General features: G+C 37.2%; 1 protein-coding gene across 2 annotated transcripts in view; it reads right to left on the bottom strand.

Moving 5' to 3' along the window:
* dyrk1a (dual specificity tyrosine phosphorylation regulated kinase 1A) overlaps positions 1 to 13555 on the bottom strand; it is a 139314-nt gene that overhangs the window by 71163 nt on the left and 54596 nt on the right. Inside the window, exon 2 of one of the 2 annotated variants that reach the window (XM_008107532.3) lies at positions 11804 to 11876. In XM_008107532.3, the coding sequence (XP_008105739.1) occupies positions 11804 to 11813 (10 nt within the window). In that variant the 5' untranslated portion in view covers positions 11814 to 11876. Of the gene's footprint in view, positions 1 to 9415; positions 11019 to 11803; positions 11877 to 13555 lie in introns of those variants that run through there. The other variant, XM_062977159.1, reaches the window with a different exon arrangement.

Raw genomic sequence — 13555 nt, 5'->3', positions numbered from 1 at the left:
AGTCCTTTTGGCAATACCTTCTGCAGGAACTGGACTATGTTTTAACAACATACAAATAGGCAAGATGTTATCACATCATTCCTATCACTAATTTGCTACAGAAATCAGAATATGAACACTTCCTCAAATAACATCAAACACTCAAGAAACATTTCAAGGCATATTCCTTCTTGATTCTAAATGTCCGTACATAAATTTTTTTTAGCTTTTTGTTTCTAAACATTTTTTCTAGCTGTAGAATTTTTTTTTCAATGAAAGCATTTTTCTTAACTATCCGGACATTATATGTAAGTAAAGCATCTCATGTTATCAATATTTTGCTACTCAGGATATAGAAAGTGTGGGTGTATTCTTGATATAAGATGCCAATGGTTATAAAATTGAATTGGGAAGCAAGGAGACACACAGTTCAAACCACAACTATTTGCTGAATTGTTAGTATACCCGCATAACAGGAAACCTGTACATAACATATATGCAATATAGGTAAATAACTTCATTATCCATTTTTAAAAGCTTTTCTTCATATGGTGGTTGCAGTTGAGTAGAAGAACAAGAAGTTATCAGCAAAGAGACAGGCAAGCAAAGAATTCTGATATCAGGCACAATAAGAAATGGAAAATCTAGAAAACACCTAGAAGTCCCCCTCCCCAATGAGTGTGACTGGTTTCATATTCATGTTACCCTTTTTTAAAATAGTCGATGGATCATACCCATACAGTACTCATCCATGGTTCCTTGTCATCCTGGAAAAAAACTAACAAGTATCATCCTGCAGCATTCTCTTGGGTCCAGTTTTGTTCAACATCTTTATAAATGAGTTGAATAATGAAATAGAGGGAATTATGATCTAATCTGCAGACAACATCAAATTGGGATGGGCCATTGTTTTAGATTCTCCTGTTGCTCATAATACTTTACTCAACAATTTCAAAATAACAATCTATTATTATGCTGTCTGGATATCAAAATAGAAATAACTTTTTAAAGTCACACAGCTGCTATAAAACTTCTATCTCTTGACATTCCACACACCAATCATTCCATAGTTTGTGATCTCTAGCCATGGTTGAAATACTGTTAGATACAATGTACGAAATGTAAAGATAAAATGCTCAAATACTTTTGATTTTTTTGTTAGTCCTATTTGCTTCAAGGGAAAAAAAACTTGAATGTGCAGCCACTTTAATGGAAACAAGTTATCACTGCAGCCTCACCTACATTGTCCACAATAATTGTCACATGTCTCCTCACATGAATATTCTCCCCCACGTCTAACAAAGTTCAAATGAAGACCCAGAACACTTCAAGATTCATAAATCATCTGTTTCAAGAGGAAGCAATTCTAGGATTTAAATATATTTTATATTCTACATTTGTAATGTGCTCTGAAACATGCAGTTCTCAAAGTGCCATTCAAATTATCAACAAAGGACAACTTAACATGTACAATGTAAGAGATTCCACACGTTAGTTAAACACAGCTTCCAGTTCATTATTTTAATCATTACACTGTATCTCATCAAACATTGCAGGTGCAATACACAACTGGATAATACTAGCTTCTCTGAATGATAGAATCTTGAGAATGCAGTTGCTGTCACTAGAATGGAAACATTCCACATGACTAACTTCAGCAACACAGTATGTTCACAAACAGTCTCATTTCCACATGCAATACTACAGTGTACAGAATATCCACATTTTTCCTGCCTTGGCAGCCAACCCAAAAATTGTAGTTGTCAAGACAACTGCCGTCATATTTAGCTGCAGAGGCAAAATCTTTGGAGGCTTAGTTCATCCTCTTCCTCAGTGACAAAACAAGAGGGGTTCTGTAGAGGGTATATGTGCCTAAATTGCATTTTTTTTCTCATTCTGTTCCAATATAGTGTGCTAAAAACAGCACTCAGGGCAAGAACTCCTGTTGCTGCCCTCTAGAAGTGCAGCTTGCCCTTTCTAGTCAGAGTTGATTATTAAGGCAAAGCAATTGTGAGCACACACAGGACTCAAAACTATTGTTTGTACAGATGAGAGTAGAGCCATTGAATCAATGGTATTTACTTAGAATTTAACTCACCATTCAACAAGTGACTGAGTTGATTCTTGTTAGGGTGAACTAAAAGAATGCCAGCCACTGTATGACTGACAAAAGTAAAGACACATAATGTGCAGAGCACTTCCTAGAATTACAAACAGCCATAAAAGGTAAGGACAGCTGAGGAGGACTATCTTCCATGAACACAATGTCATGCAAATGACCCTCCGCTCTTGACATGTACTTAGAAATGCTACGGGGCTGTTGCTGCATATGCTCTGGTCTATCTACATATCTCTATGGCTGCCACTGCAACACCTCTTCATTCAACCATCAGGAGAAAACTTCTTCCTTCTTCTGATGACACTCAGTTTTAGGAAATGTTCAACCTTTGAATTATTCATACTATCTATTCAATATGACATATAAGGATGCATGCATGCATACATCTACCAACTACCACATGGCAGTTCAAACTAAAAGAGACACAGAGATGGCAGTCTTTGTTATCAATTATTCTTTAGTACTAAAAAGTACTGGGAGGGAAGGACAAGAGTTATATGTTCAACACTAGTTCATGAAAGGAGAGAGAGAAGATAGAAAATCATGTAATTCAGCTGACTTCTAATGACCTGGCATGCTTTGTCAGGAAATAAAGTTGGAGCAACCAGATTTATTAATGGTGCAAAGTCATTTTTGTACTAGTATCCAAACCATCCCTAATGTTTTATAACTATTAAAATAGGTAACTGGTTATATAGAGCACTTGTCAGAAACAAGGTTTTATTTTCTTTGCTCATGCAATACAGTGAGAATGAAGCAATAAACTTCCACTTCTACTGAAAATCCTACTGATCTCAAAAGAACGGACTCTCAGCCACTAATAACAGGACTGCAATATTTAGATAAATATTTTAGATGTTCATATTTAATCAATTTTTTTATTAAGTACATTCTGCTTGTGGATGAAAGATGGCTACAAGCAATAAGAGTCAATCAGGAGATCGTCTTCATGTATGCACGCTTGCATGAGTAACTCTTATCTTTCCTACCTCAAGCTTTTAAAGAGAAATACACAAGAATGAGAAACTGCCATGAGATTCGAGACAATAATATTTAGGAGTTTGGCAGATATATATTCTATGATATTTCAAATTACATATAAATAAAACATCAACCTAAGCTCTCAAAATTTTATTTATTTATTTATTTATTTATTTATTTATTTATTTATTTATAGCATTTTTGCCCCGGCTTTCTCACTCAAGGAGACTCAAGGCAGCTTACAGAAACTGGCAAAATTCAATGCCAATAACAAGTTCAAAAAATAAAGCATAACACATTTAAAACGATTAAACATTACTTAATAAAACAGTATACAAAACTTAAAACATCTATACTTAAATCCATTCATCCAGAGACCTTGCATTCAATGTAACCTTAATTTGGGCCGTGCTGAGTCACAGAACTTATTCATTAAATGCTTGTGCACATAATCATGTTTTTAAGTTCTTCCTGAAGCCCAGAAGAGATGGAGCCTGCCGAATATTGCTAGGTAGGGTGTGTTCCACAGCCGAGGAGCCACCACTGAGAAGGCTCTGTCCCTCGTTCCCACCAATTGTGCCTGCGAGGCAGGTGAGACCGAGAGCAGGGCCTACCCAGACGATAAATAAAATTAATTTTATCAAGACAAACCTCAGTCATAATTCCTAAATGTAATATTTTTTCTACAAAATATTCTAAATAAACCAATTACCTATCGTATACTACATAAAATATGCACCTCCTGTATATACTCCCATATAAGTCAACCTCATGTACAAGTCAATGGCAGGTTTTAGGCCAAAATTATGGATTTTGATATACCGTATATACCCGAATATAAGACGACCTGAATATAAGCTGAGGCATCTAATTTTACCACATAAACTAGGAAAGCTTACTGACTCGAGTATAAGCTTAGGATGGGAAATGCAGCAGTTACTGGAAATTCCAAAATAAAAATAAATACCAATAAAATTACATTAACTGAGGCATCAGTAGGTTAAATGTTTTTGAATATTTACCATATTTCAAAGAAAAACAGTAAACTAGTGCTGTAAGTGGAAAACTAAAACAATATGGTATCAACAGTAACTTGATAATAATAATAATATATGTGCATTTCCATCCTGCAATATTTGCAAGCCATATTTATCTGTTCATATCTAGACATCTTTCTCTATGTGTGTGTGTGTGTGCATTTCCCCTTGTAATATTTGCAAGCCCTATATATCTATATTCATATATATCAATTTAGACATATCTATATAGATAATTATGTCTATATAAGATTTGAAGGGACTTTCAAACATGGGAGGGGGAAATTCATGTATAAAATTAATGTATACATATAGATACAGATAAACAAGTATATGGAAATCTCTAGATATCTATATGTATATAGTATTTGCAGAGACCTGCAAACATATGAGGGGAAAATTATTATATAAAATTAATGTATTTCTAGGGGGAAAATCTATATATTATTTACAAGCTTTGGGGAATGCATTTGCCCAAGGAAGAAATGCAAACAACCCAACCACCCCAACAAAAAAACATTGGCCTCTTTACTCCTCCCCTTTCCCACCTCTTTCATTTCTCCCTTTCAAACTCTAAAAGTAGCCAGAAAAGGGTTTTTAAAACCTCTCACCCACCAAAAGAGCTATCCCATTTTTGTTTCCTTAGGAATAAAAAGAAATACACACCTTCTGTTGATGACTTTTGCAAAGGTAGGGCTTTATTTTCTTTTGTAAACAGATATGGAGGAGGAGTGGAATAGATATTGCTTCTTCCCCACCAGAAAGAAAACTCACTCAAGTTGACCAGGAAGTTGAAAGGGGAAAAGTGAGATCCCTAGTTTATTTTTTTTCTCCACTGCAAGTTCAGGAAAATGGGTGGGTATGAAAGAGAACCATACAAACAGGAGGAAATGAAATAGATCTCCTTTCCCTCCTTCCTTCCCTTTTGACTCAAATGGTTCATACAATAATAGTAATAATAATACTACATCCTGCAAATTTGGAAGAATCTCTCTTTGTCTTCCCCTTTCCACCCGTGCAATCTTTTCCTTCTTCCTGGCTTGCAAGGGCTTCTCTCACTCACTCTCCTTTCCCTTTTGAAAACATTCTCTTCTTGTTTCTCTCTCTCTCTCTCTTGCTTAAAAAAATAACTCCAGCCTGGGAAGAGAAGCAGAGGAGGGAGATTTTGGAAACGAAAACACACTGTGGCCTCCAGGCTCCGCTGCCCAGCTTGACTTTGACCTCATTATAAGCCGAGGAGGATTTTCAGCCCAAAAAAAAAAGAGATAAAAAACCTGGCTTATCTTCGAGTACATACGGTAATCCTTGGTTAAGTCATTCTGTGGAGAAGAGAAAGCTGCAGCCATCCCAGGCTGCCACTTCATTTCCCTGCCCAGGAATTCAAAAAGGCCAGAAGCATCCAACATTAAAGACAGGATAAGGTATCAGTACTGCTTTTAGGTTCTCCCAAGATGGACAAAGTTCTTTGTCACTCAAGTAGGTAAGTTAGTACAGTAGAGTCTCACTTATCCAAGCTGAACGGGCCAGCAGAAGCTTGGATAAGCGAATATCTTGGATAATAAGGAGGGATTGAGGAAAAGCCTATTAAACATCAAATTAGGGTATGATTTTACAAATTAAGCACCAAAACATCATGTTATACAACAAATTTGACAGAAAAAGTAGTTCAATACGCAGTAATGTTATGTTGTAATTACTGTATTTACGAATTTAGCACCAAAATATCACGATATATTGAAAACATTGACTACAAAAATGGCTTGGGTAATCCAGAAGCTTGGATAAGAGAGGCTTGGATAAGTGAGACTCTAGTGTATACAGTACTCACATTGACCTGTGTTTAAGTTGGCATAGAATTTTTGGGTTGATTTTTTAATTAAAATTTTTAGACTTAAGTATATAGCATAATCGACAACACAGGAGTTAGTCTGCTACCTCTGAATACATACAGAGCCATCTCGATAGTGGCTCCCCAGTAGTGTTCGACAAGTCCCGACTCTCCTAGGTTTTAGGTAAGAAGTGAAGATGTGGCTGTGTGCTCAAGCATTCAAGGAGTAAATATGGAGGTGATATGGCTTGAATGAAGGCGTATGCGAAAGGTATCAGTGGACGAATCTAACTATATATGCATTTTGAAATTTTATAATTCATGTTTTAATAGAGTTTAATAGAGTTTTTAATTGACATGGTATTGTTGTAATGTTTATTGATTTTGTTATTGTTTTATTTCTGGGCAATGTACATTGCTGACTGTTGTAAGCCGCCCTGAGTCCCTACGGGTGAGAAGGGCGGGGTAAAAGTGATGTAAATAAAATAAATTAATTAATTAATACAGATTCCTAATACGGTATTTTCTCGCATAATAGTTGTCACTTCATAATAGTTGGGTGGATTTTTTTTCTTTCCTTGCATAATCATTCCACCCTTGATTTACTCATCTATGCCTGGGCATAAGACACATAGGTGGGTGAGGTTTCAACCACTTGGGCAGCTATCCCCTTTGCAGCTGGTGAGGCTTCACCTGCCCAAGCACCCGTGCCCTTAAGCTATCAGGCTTCCCTCAGCTAGCAGCTGTGCACATTGTTTTCACCATGTGATAGTTGCCACCACATGATAGTTGCATCCCAGGAAGAAAGAAGGGGGAGTACAACTATTACGCAGTGAAATACAGTAGGTTATTTCCAATCAAAGATTGCATATTTCTGAAACCATAAAGTACCATAATACATCATTTATGATAGTACTACCAATATCACTAGATATTGATTAACACATGAAAATAAGCCACATTCCCTATAAGTAACAATGGAGAATTTTACTTTTTAATTAAATTAGAAGGTACACCTCTTTCTGCGTTCTGAAGAAAAATAAGGCTTAACCACACTCCAAAGTGCTGATATACATTTGCTCTCTAAATAAAATACGGATCTTTAAGCATGTCCTGCAGAGTCATGTGTGTATGGATCCTCAGGATCTACAGGAATCTTTTGTTATAAATTATCTGTTTGTTCCTATGACACATTACAGTTGAAAATTTGGACAGCATTTTCCTAAACCCTAAGTAGCAAAAGCAAGTCTCATATTACTTTTTTATTTTTGCTGCTGCAAGATGATTCAGACACTTGGACAAAACAGATGAGGGCATTTCCTTTTTTCAATGCAATCCCCTGAAACTTCTCCAAAACCTACTATAGATAACTGGGACACCCTGCTATGGAAGGTTCAAGCAGCTCTTATGCCTACAGAAGTCTGACACCACAGATAATAATACAGTAGAGTCTCACTTATCCAACACTCACTTATCCAATGTTCTGGATTATCCAACGCATTTTTGTAGTCAATGTTTTCAATATATCGTGATATTTTGGTGCTAAATTCATAAATACAGTAATTACTACATAGCATTACTGTGTATTGAACTACTTTTTCTGTCAAATTTGTTGTATAACATGATGTCTTGGTGCTTAATTTGTAAAATCATAACCTAATTTGATGTTTAATAGGCTTTTCCTTAATGTCTCCTTATTATCCAACATATTCGATTATCCAACGTTCTGCCGGCCCGTTTACGTTGGATAAGCAAGACTCTACTGTAATACTTTGTTCTTATATCCTGCCCCATCTCCCCTAGGGGACTCGGGGCAGCTTACAAAGGGACCACGCCCAACAGTATAATAAAATACAACAGTAAAAACAAATCTGAACACAACAATAAATACATCAGAATAAAACATACAGCAAGAACAATTTAAAACAGTTTAAAAACAGATTCAATGCCCTGGAACAATATAATTGGTACTTCAATCTTCAGACTAAAGGGCGAGGAATAAGGTTAACAAAGTGCAATGTATTATTTATAAGAATTTAGGACACAAAGTTCACAATGTTTTCTATATAAATAACAAATGGAGAGGATGTCCACCATTTGTGGGAAAGCACAGCAACAGAGTAAGATATTTCTCACTATCAGACTGTCACTATATTGGAAATCCTGCCATCATATGATAGGATGATTAAAGAAATCACCCAGCATTTATTCCCTATCTGACATTCACTTCCCGATTACTCCCATTAGAATTATTACATTAACCAACATGTACATGTATTCCCATTAGAATTATTACATTAACCAACACGTACATTTATTTTATGTGCCACTGATCTAAAAACATGCCTTAAACAAATATAAACTTAGTTTTCATTTTCCAAGTAGAGCAATTCTTCTATTACACATTCCTGCACTATTTCCCTTTACCAAAGCCATAATTCTAAGGAATCATTCTCTGATCATTCCTGCATATTAAAGTGATTTCATTCTAAAAGTAAACACAATGGCTTCATTCCTTTAAAATATTTTCATTCACATACTGATTTAATAGAAACACAGTCAAATGATTTTTCCAGTAATTTTTCAAGATGTCACACTATTTTAGTAAATTACATCAAATACCACACAAATATGGAAAAACTAGTTCACCTGCTTCCACGCAGGTGCCCAGCAAAATGTGGCTATAGCATGTTACAGTGAGGAATACAGAATGTCATTTGGTACTAGAAAAGAATTAAATTTCCATGGGAGGAATCAATAGCCTATTTTCCCCAAAAACTGGGCCTCAAGTTGGCTCCCAAAAAGCTTGCTAAAAAGGCAGATAAACATTTTTAAATGTATATTAAAATACAATTAAACAAACTAATTGTCAAAGCACAACTTAATTAAAAGTAATTCAAAACAACAAGAAAGCATACATCTATATATATATAAATGTTCTGATCGTTTTTCCCTTAGCGAAACTACTGGAGCAAATCACACCAAATTTGGCAACAAAAGACATCGTCACCCGATCTGTGTTTTTACATCAAAAACACCCCCAAAAATATAATGTGGAAATAACAGCAAAAACCCAAAAACACAAAATTCCTTTCTGTGCACACGCGGAGCAGCCCCCCCCCCCCCCAAAAAAAAAGTAAAAGAAAAAAACTACATCACTCTGAGGCTGACATAACACCCAATGGAACTGTTAAAACCGTTGCGATGCTCGGCTCGAGAGAGGATTTGAATTGGACACAACATCCCAGGCACCTTACACCTCAGGAGAAAGCGTCCACCAAGAGCAAAGCACGTACACGGCAGGTGGACAGGCCATGGCCATCCTTCCTTCTCATCCCTCTTTCCTCCTCTCCGTCCCTCCCTCCATGGCCACTATGGCTCTGGAGAGGAGGAAAGAGAGAGAAAGAAAGAGAAGGAAGTCCGACGAGGGGGGGGGGGAAGAAAAAGAGAAAAACTGGCATGGAGACTCACACACAACGCCCCGCACTCTTCCTCCTTCCCCATACTCCTTTCTCCTTCCTCCTTTCCAATCCTCTCCCTCGCTCACTGGCCTGCCGCTCTGAAAGCCCTTGCTTCCCTTCCCTTGATGTCTCCGCCCACAGAAGCCAGCAGGCAAAAGGCGGGTTGGAGAGACTTCAAAATGAAGGTGGCAGGCAAAGACAGACCCTGCCTTCAGAAATGGCCACAAAAATCCCTCACATAAACTTGGGCCCTCTAGGAGTTTGGGACTTCAACTCCCATAATCCCTAACAGACTAAGTCCAAAACACCTAGTGCACCCAACAAGATGTCGGAAGCCCCTACCATGTCATATAACATTATAATATATACCAGGCATGGGCAAACTTAGGCCCTCTTGGTGTTTTGGACTTCAACTCCCACAATTCCTAACAGCCAGAATTGTGGAAGTTGAAGTTCAAAACACCTAGAGGGCCCAAGTTAGCCCATGCCTGGCAATTGCAGATAAAATATACACAAATATATGCACAAAACCTTGCTCCCGCCATTAAAAGACTCTAAAACCAGGACAGTGAATACAGAACAACACTCTGAAAACATGGAAATTCCAGGCAGGAAACAACCAGGGCCAGCTAACACCTCCCAACAAAATATTCCCCCAGGCAGGAAGCAGGCAGGCTTTGAAGCTTCAAGGCCATTACATGCTAATCTCAAGGTGTCTAATTACAACATTCATTCTTGCTATTCAACCTGTCCAACCAACATTGCATTGCATTATATTTACAAAACCCTCCCTGATGCTCCATTCCAGTTTTGGACTTCAACTCCCACAATCCCAAACTGCCTACCTGCTGTTAGGAATTGTGGGAGTTGAAGTCCAAAAGACCCGGAGGGCCCAACAAGATGGCGCAAGTCCCTACCGTCTCACATAACATAATATAGACCAGCCATGGGCAAACTTAGGCCCTCTTGGTGTTTCGGACTTCAACTCCCACAATTCATAACGGCCGGAATTGTGGGAGTTGATGTCCAAAGCACCAAGAGGACCCAAGTTTGCAGGTACCTGTAATGCCACGTAATTACAGATAAAATAGACACAAATATATGCACCAAACTTGACTCCCACCATTAAAAAAAAAACAGGACAGTACATAAAGAACAACACTCTGAAAACAGGAGAATTCCTGACAGGATACAATCAGGGTCAGCTAACACCTCCCAACAAAGAATTCCCCCAGGGAGCAAGCAGCCAGGCTTTGAAGCTGCAAGGCTATTACATGATAATCAAGGTGACTAATTGCACCATTTATACCTGCTGCACCGAGACTATTCATTGTATTCCAGCTCACCAAACAAGGATTCCCATAAGAAGAAAACGGCCAAGCTTTGAGGCTGCAAAGCTATTCAGTGCTATTCCACCTGGCCAACAAATGATTCCTATAAGCCACAGCAATGCGTGGCCGAGCAAAGCTAGTCTCTTATAAGACCATTCTTCACTACCTTTTCAATTGCCAATAGCTTCCATTGACAAAAAGAAATTTGCTGCCAACAAAAAAAAAATGACAGGGAAGATGTCAGCTTACCCTTCCTTAAGAAGGTAGTGACATATCCTGGGAGCAGCTATCAATAAATCAATTTCACACATTCCCATTTAGTGTGCCAATAAAGATAGGTCCCTCATGAAGATGTCAAATCTTTGCAGGACTAACTTAGAGAGGTGAACCAGCACTTTAAACTTGTCCAGAAAGAAAGTGGTAGCAAATAGTAACAAAGAAGTCACAAGTTCCCTATAACTAGCCTGAGGCCCTTTCGCACAGCCATATAATCCAAAATATCAAGGCAGAAAATCCCACAATATCTGCTTTGAACTGGGTTATCTTGAGTCCACACTGGCATATATTCCAGTTCAAAGTAGATAATGTGGGATTTTATTCAGCTGTGTGGAAGAGGCCCCAGTCAACAATGATTATAGTTCACTTCCTTAGATGTACTATATATTTTTAATGTTATGTTACATAAATTGCTTATATAAGTAGAAATCAACCACACCAAGAAAAAGTTTTGGATATAAACATTCAATTTAATGTGCTAGTTTGGAGGAAGATTTAATTTCCAGAGATCTGAATGTATAGGACATTTCATCTCTAGTCTAGAACAGAACAGTCTATTTGACAATCTTATTTTATTGCATGTGTAGATCCAGCCTACTGTAACCAGTATATCAACATTGCTCCAGTCCCTGAACATTATTTAAAAAGCTAATTAAAAAGATTTCTAGCCATCTGATGACTCACCGGTCAAAAAACCCAAGGCTATTTGCATTCCAGACTTCAACAACAAAAAAATAAATAGTTATATTCAAAACCAAAAGGATTTCTCTATTTGGAAACTTTAGTATTACCTGTATGCATCGTCTTCTTTCAAATTTCATACCATCCTGTGGGGTGGGGGTGGGGGGAGGCCACCAGCAAACACTGTGAACAAAAACAAAAATTATTGTAGTTAAGAATTTGCAAGAAGTTGCATGTTTTCTTTAATTACTTTCTTACTGAAACTGTCAGCCTGACACAGCTTTTACAACTTTGGAGATGAGGATTCGCCAATGAAACCCACTGGCCAATTCAATTTCTCTCAATCTCAGAAGAAGGCTAAAACAAACCCACTCTGAACGAATTTTGTCACGAAAATGCCTTAAGGCCTAATCATGTCACAAATTATTTGAAGGCATACAGCAACAACAAAAAATGAAGGATTTAAAGGTTGCATACAATAAAGCAATTTGAAAACATTTACAATGTGAAAAAATACATTCCAAAAGCATACAAAACCATCTAACAAATCAAAACAAGTTAGAACAGTTTTAAAACATCCAAATGTGTAAACTAGATAAAATAATTACACCTCAAATGTTTTTAATAAAGTATGTTTTAAGTTGCCACTAAATGACTCTAAGGATGGCCATTTCATAATTAGGATAGAATAACAGAAAAGGAACACAGTTATCATGCTTACAGAAAATCTAGCCATTTATCTACCCGATTGCTGAAACTGGTAACAATTGACCAGGGTTTTTAACCAGGGACCACTCTCCAACATTAGTACCAAAAGGGTTACGAATCAGTGTTTGGTCAACTTTAGATTCGGTTTGGTTATTTGGGGTGCTGATTCAGAAAATTGCATTGATAGACCACATCAGCTTTAGTTTCTGATACAGAACATATGCAATCCAGTAGTCGCTATCTGCTCACTTACAGAAAACCATATTTAATAATCGAAAGCTAATGTGGTCTAGCCAATGCAATGGTCAGCTCTGCAGAAAGGAGAGGAAATAAAATTAATAAAATAAAATAGATAAATAAAGAGGAAGTAGGTTCGCTGACCGGATTGCCGTTCTTGTGGCCCACAGCTTGGGAACCACTGCTCCAGAGTCACAAGTATCACAGGATGAGTTACAATACCACTGCCACAGTAACAGGACCATAAATGTGCTCTGAGAAGTCAGGGAACACTTGCAGATTTGCTGAGTCCTGTACTAATACTGTACTTATAAGTAAGAGGAGATGAGGGCAAAAATACATATATTTACTTAATTGTTGCGAAACCGGACAAAACAGAAAATTTAAAAATTGGCTATGTTAATCCCTTCTGAAGCCTCAATGAAGAATCCATAAGGACCAAAGGGGTGGGTCAGTAAAAGAAGCAGTTTTGCCCTCTCCATGACATGATAGGAATACCCCAAGGATGCTATATCCATCAACTGTTACCTGGTGCCAGGATTGCCTCAATGCTTTCAACATGCAAAGTACATGTCTTGTACATAATCAGTACATGATTTATGCCCTAGTTAGCACTGTTCAACCAGAACTGTATCAGAAATAACAGTGTGTTCAGCTTAAGTGACCTGAACCTAAGAAAAAAATATTATATGACAAACGCACAGAAGTTTTCGATAAGAGGAATTGCTGTATTTTTATCTTTATTGTTATGTTTTTAATGTTTTTATACTTCTTGAAATTAATACTATTTTAATATAATGTGATTGTGCTTTAATTTTCTTATAATTGCGTTTCTAGCTTTATTGTGTCTTAAACACCTTTAAAATGCTTTGGGTTCTGTGTGAGGAGAAAGGAAGGGTATCAAAGAAACAGAGAAG

Source organism: Anolis carolinensis, chromosome 3 (assembly GCF_035594765.1).
Source record: "Anolis carolinensis isolate JA03-04 chromosome 3, rAnoCar3.1.pri, whole genome shotgun sequence".
NCBI classification, from domain to species: Eukaryota; Metazoa; Chordata; class Lepidosauria; order Squamata; family Dactyloidae; genus Anolis; species Anolis carolinensis.
The sequence above is the reverse complement of the archived record's forward strand: the minus strand, read 5'-3'. Positions and strand labels throughout refer to the sequence as shown.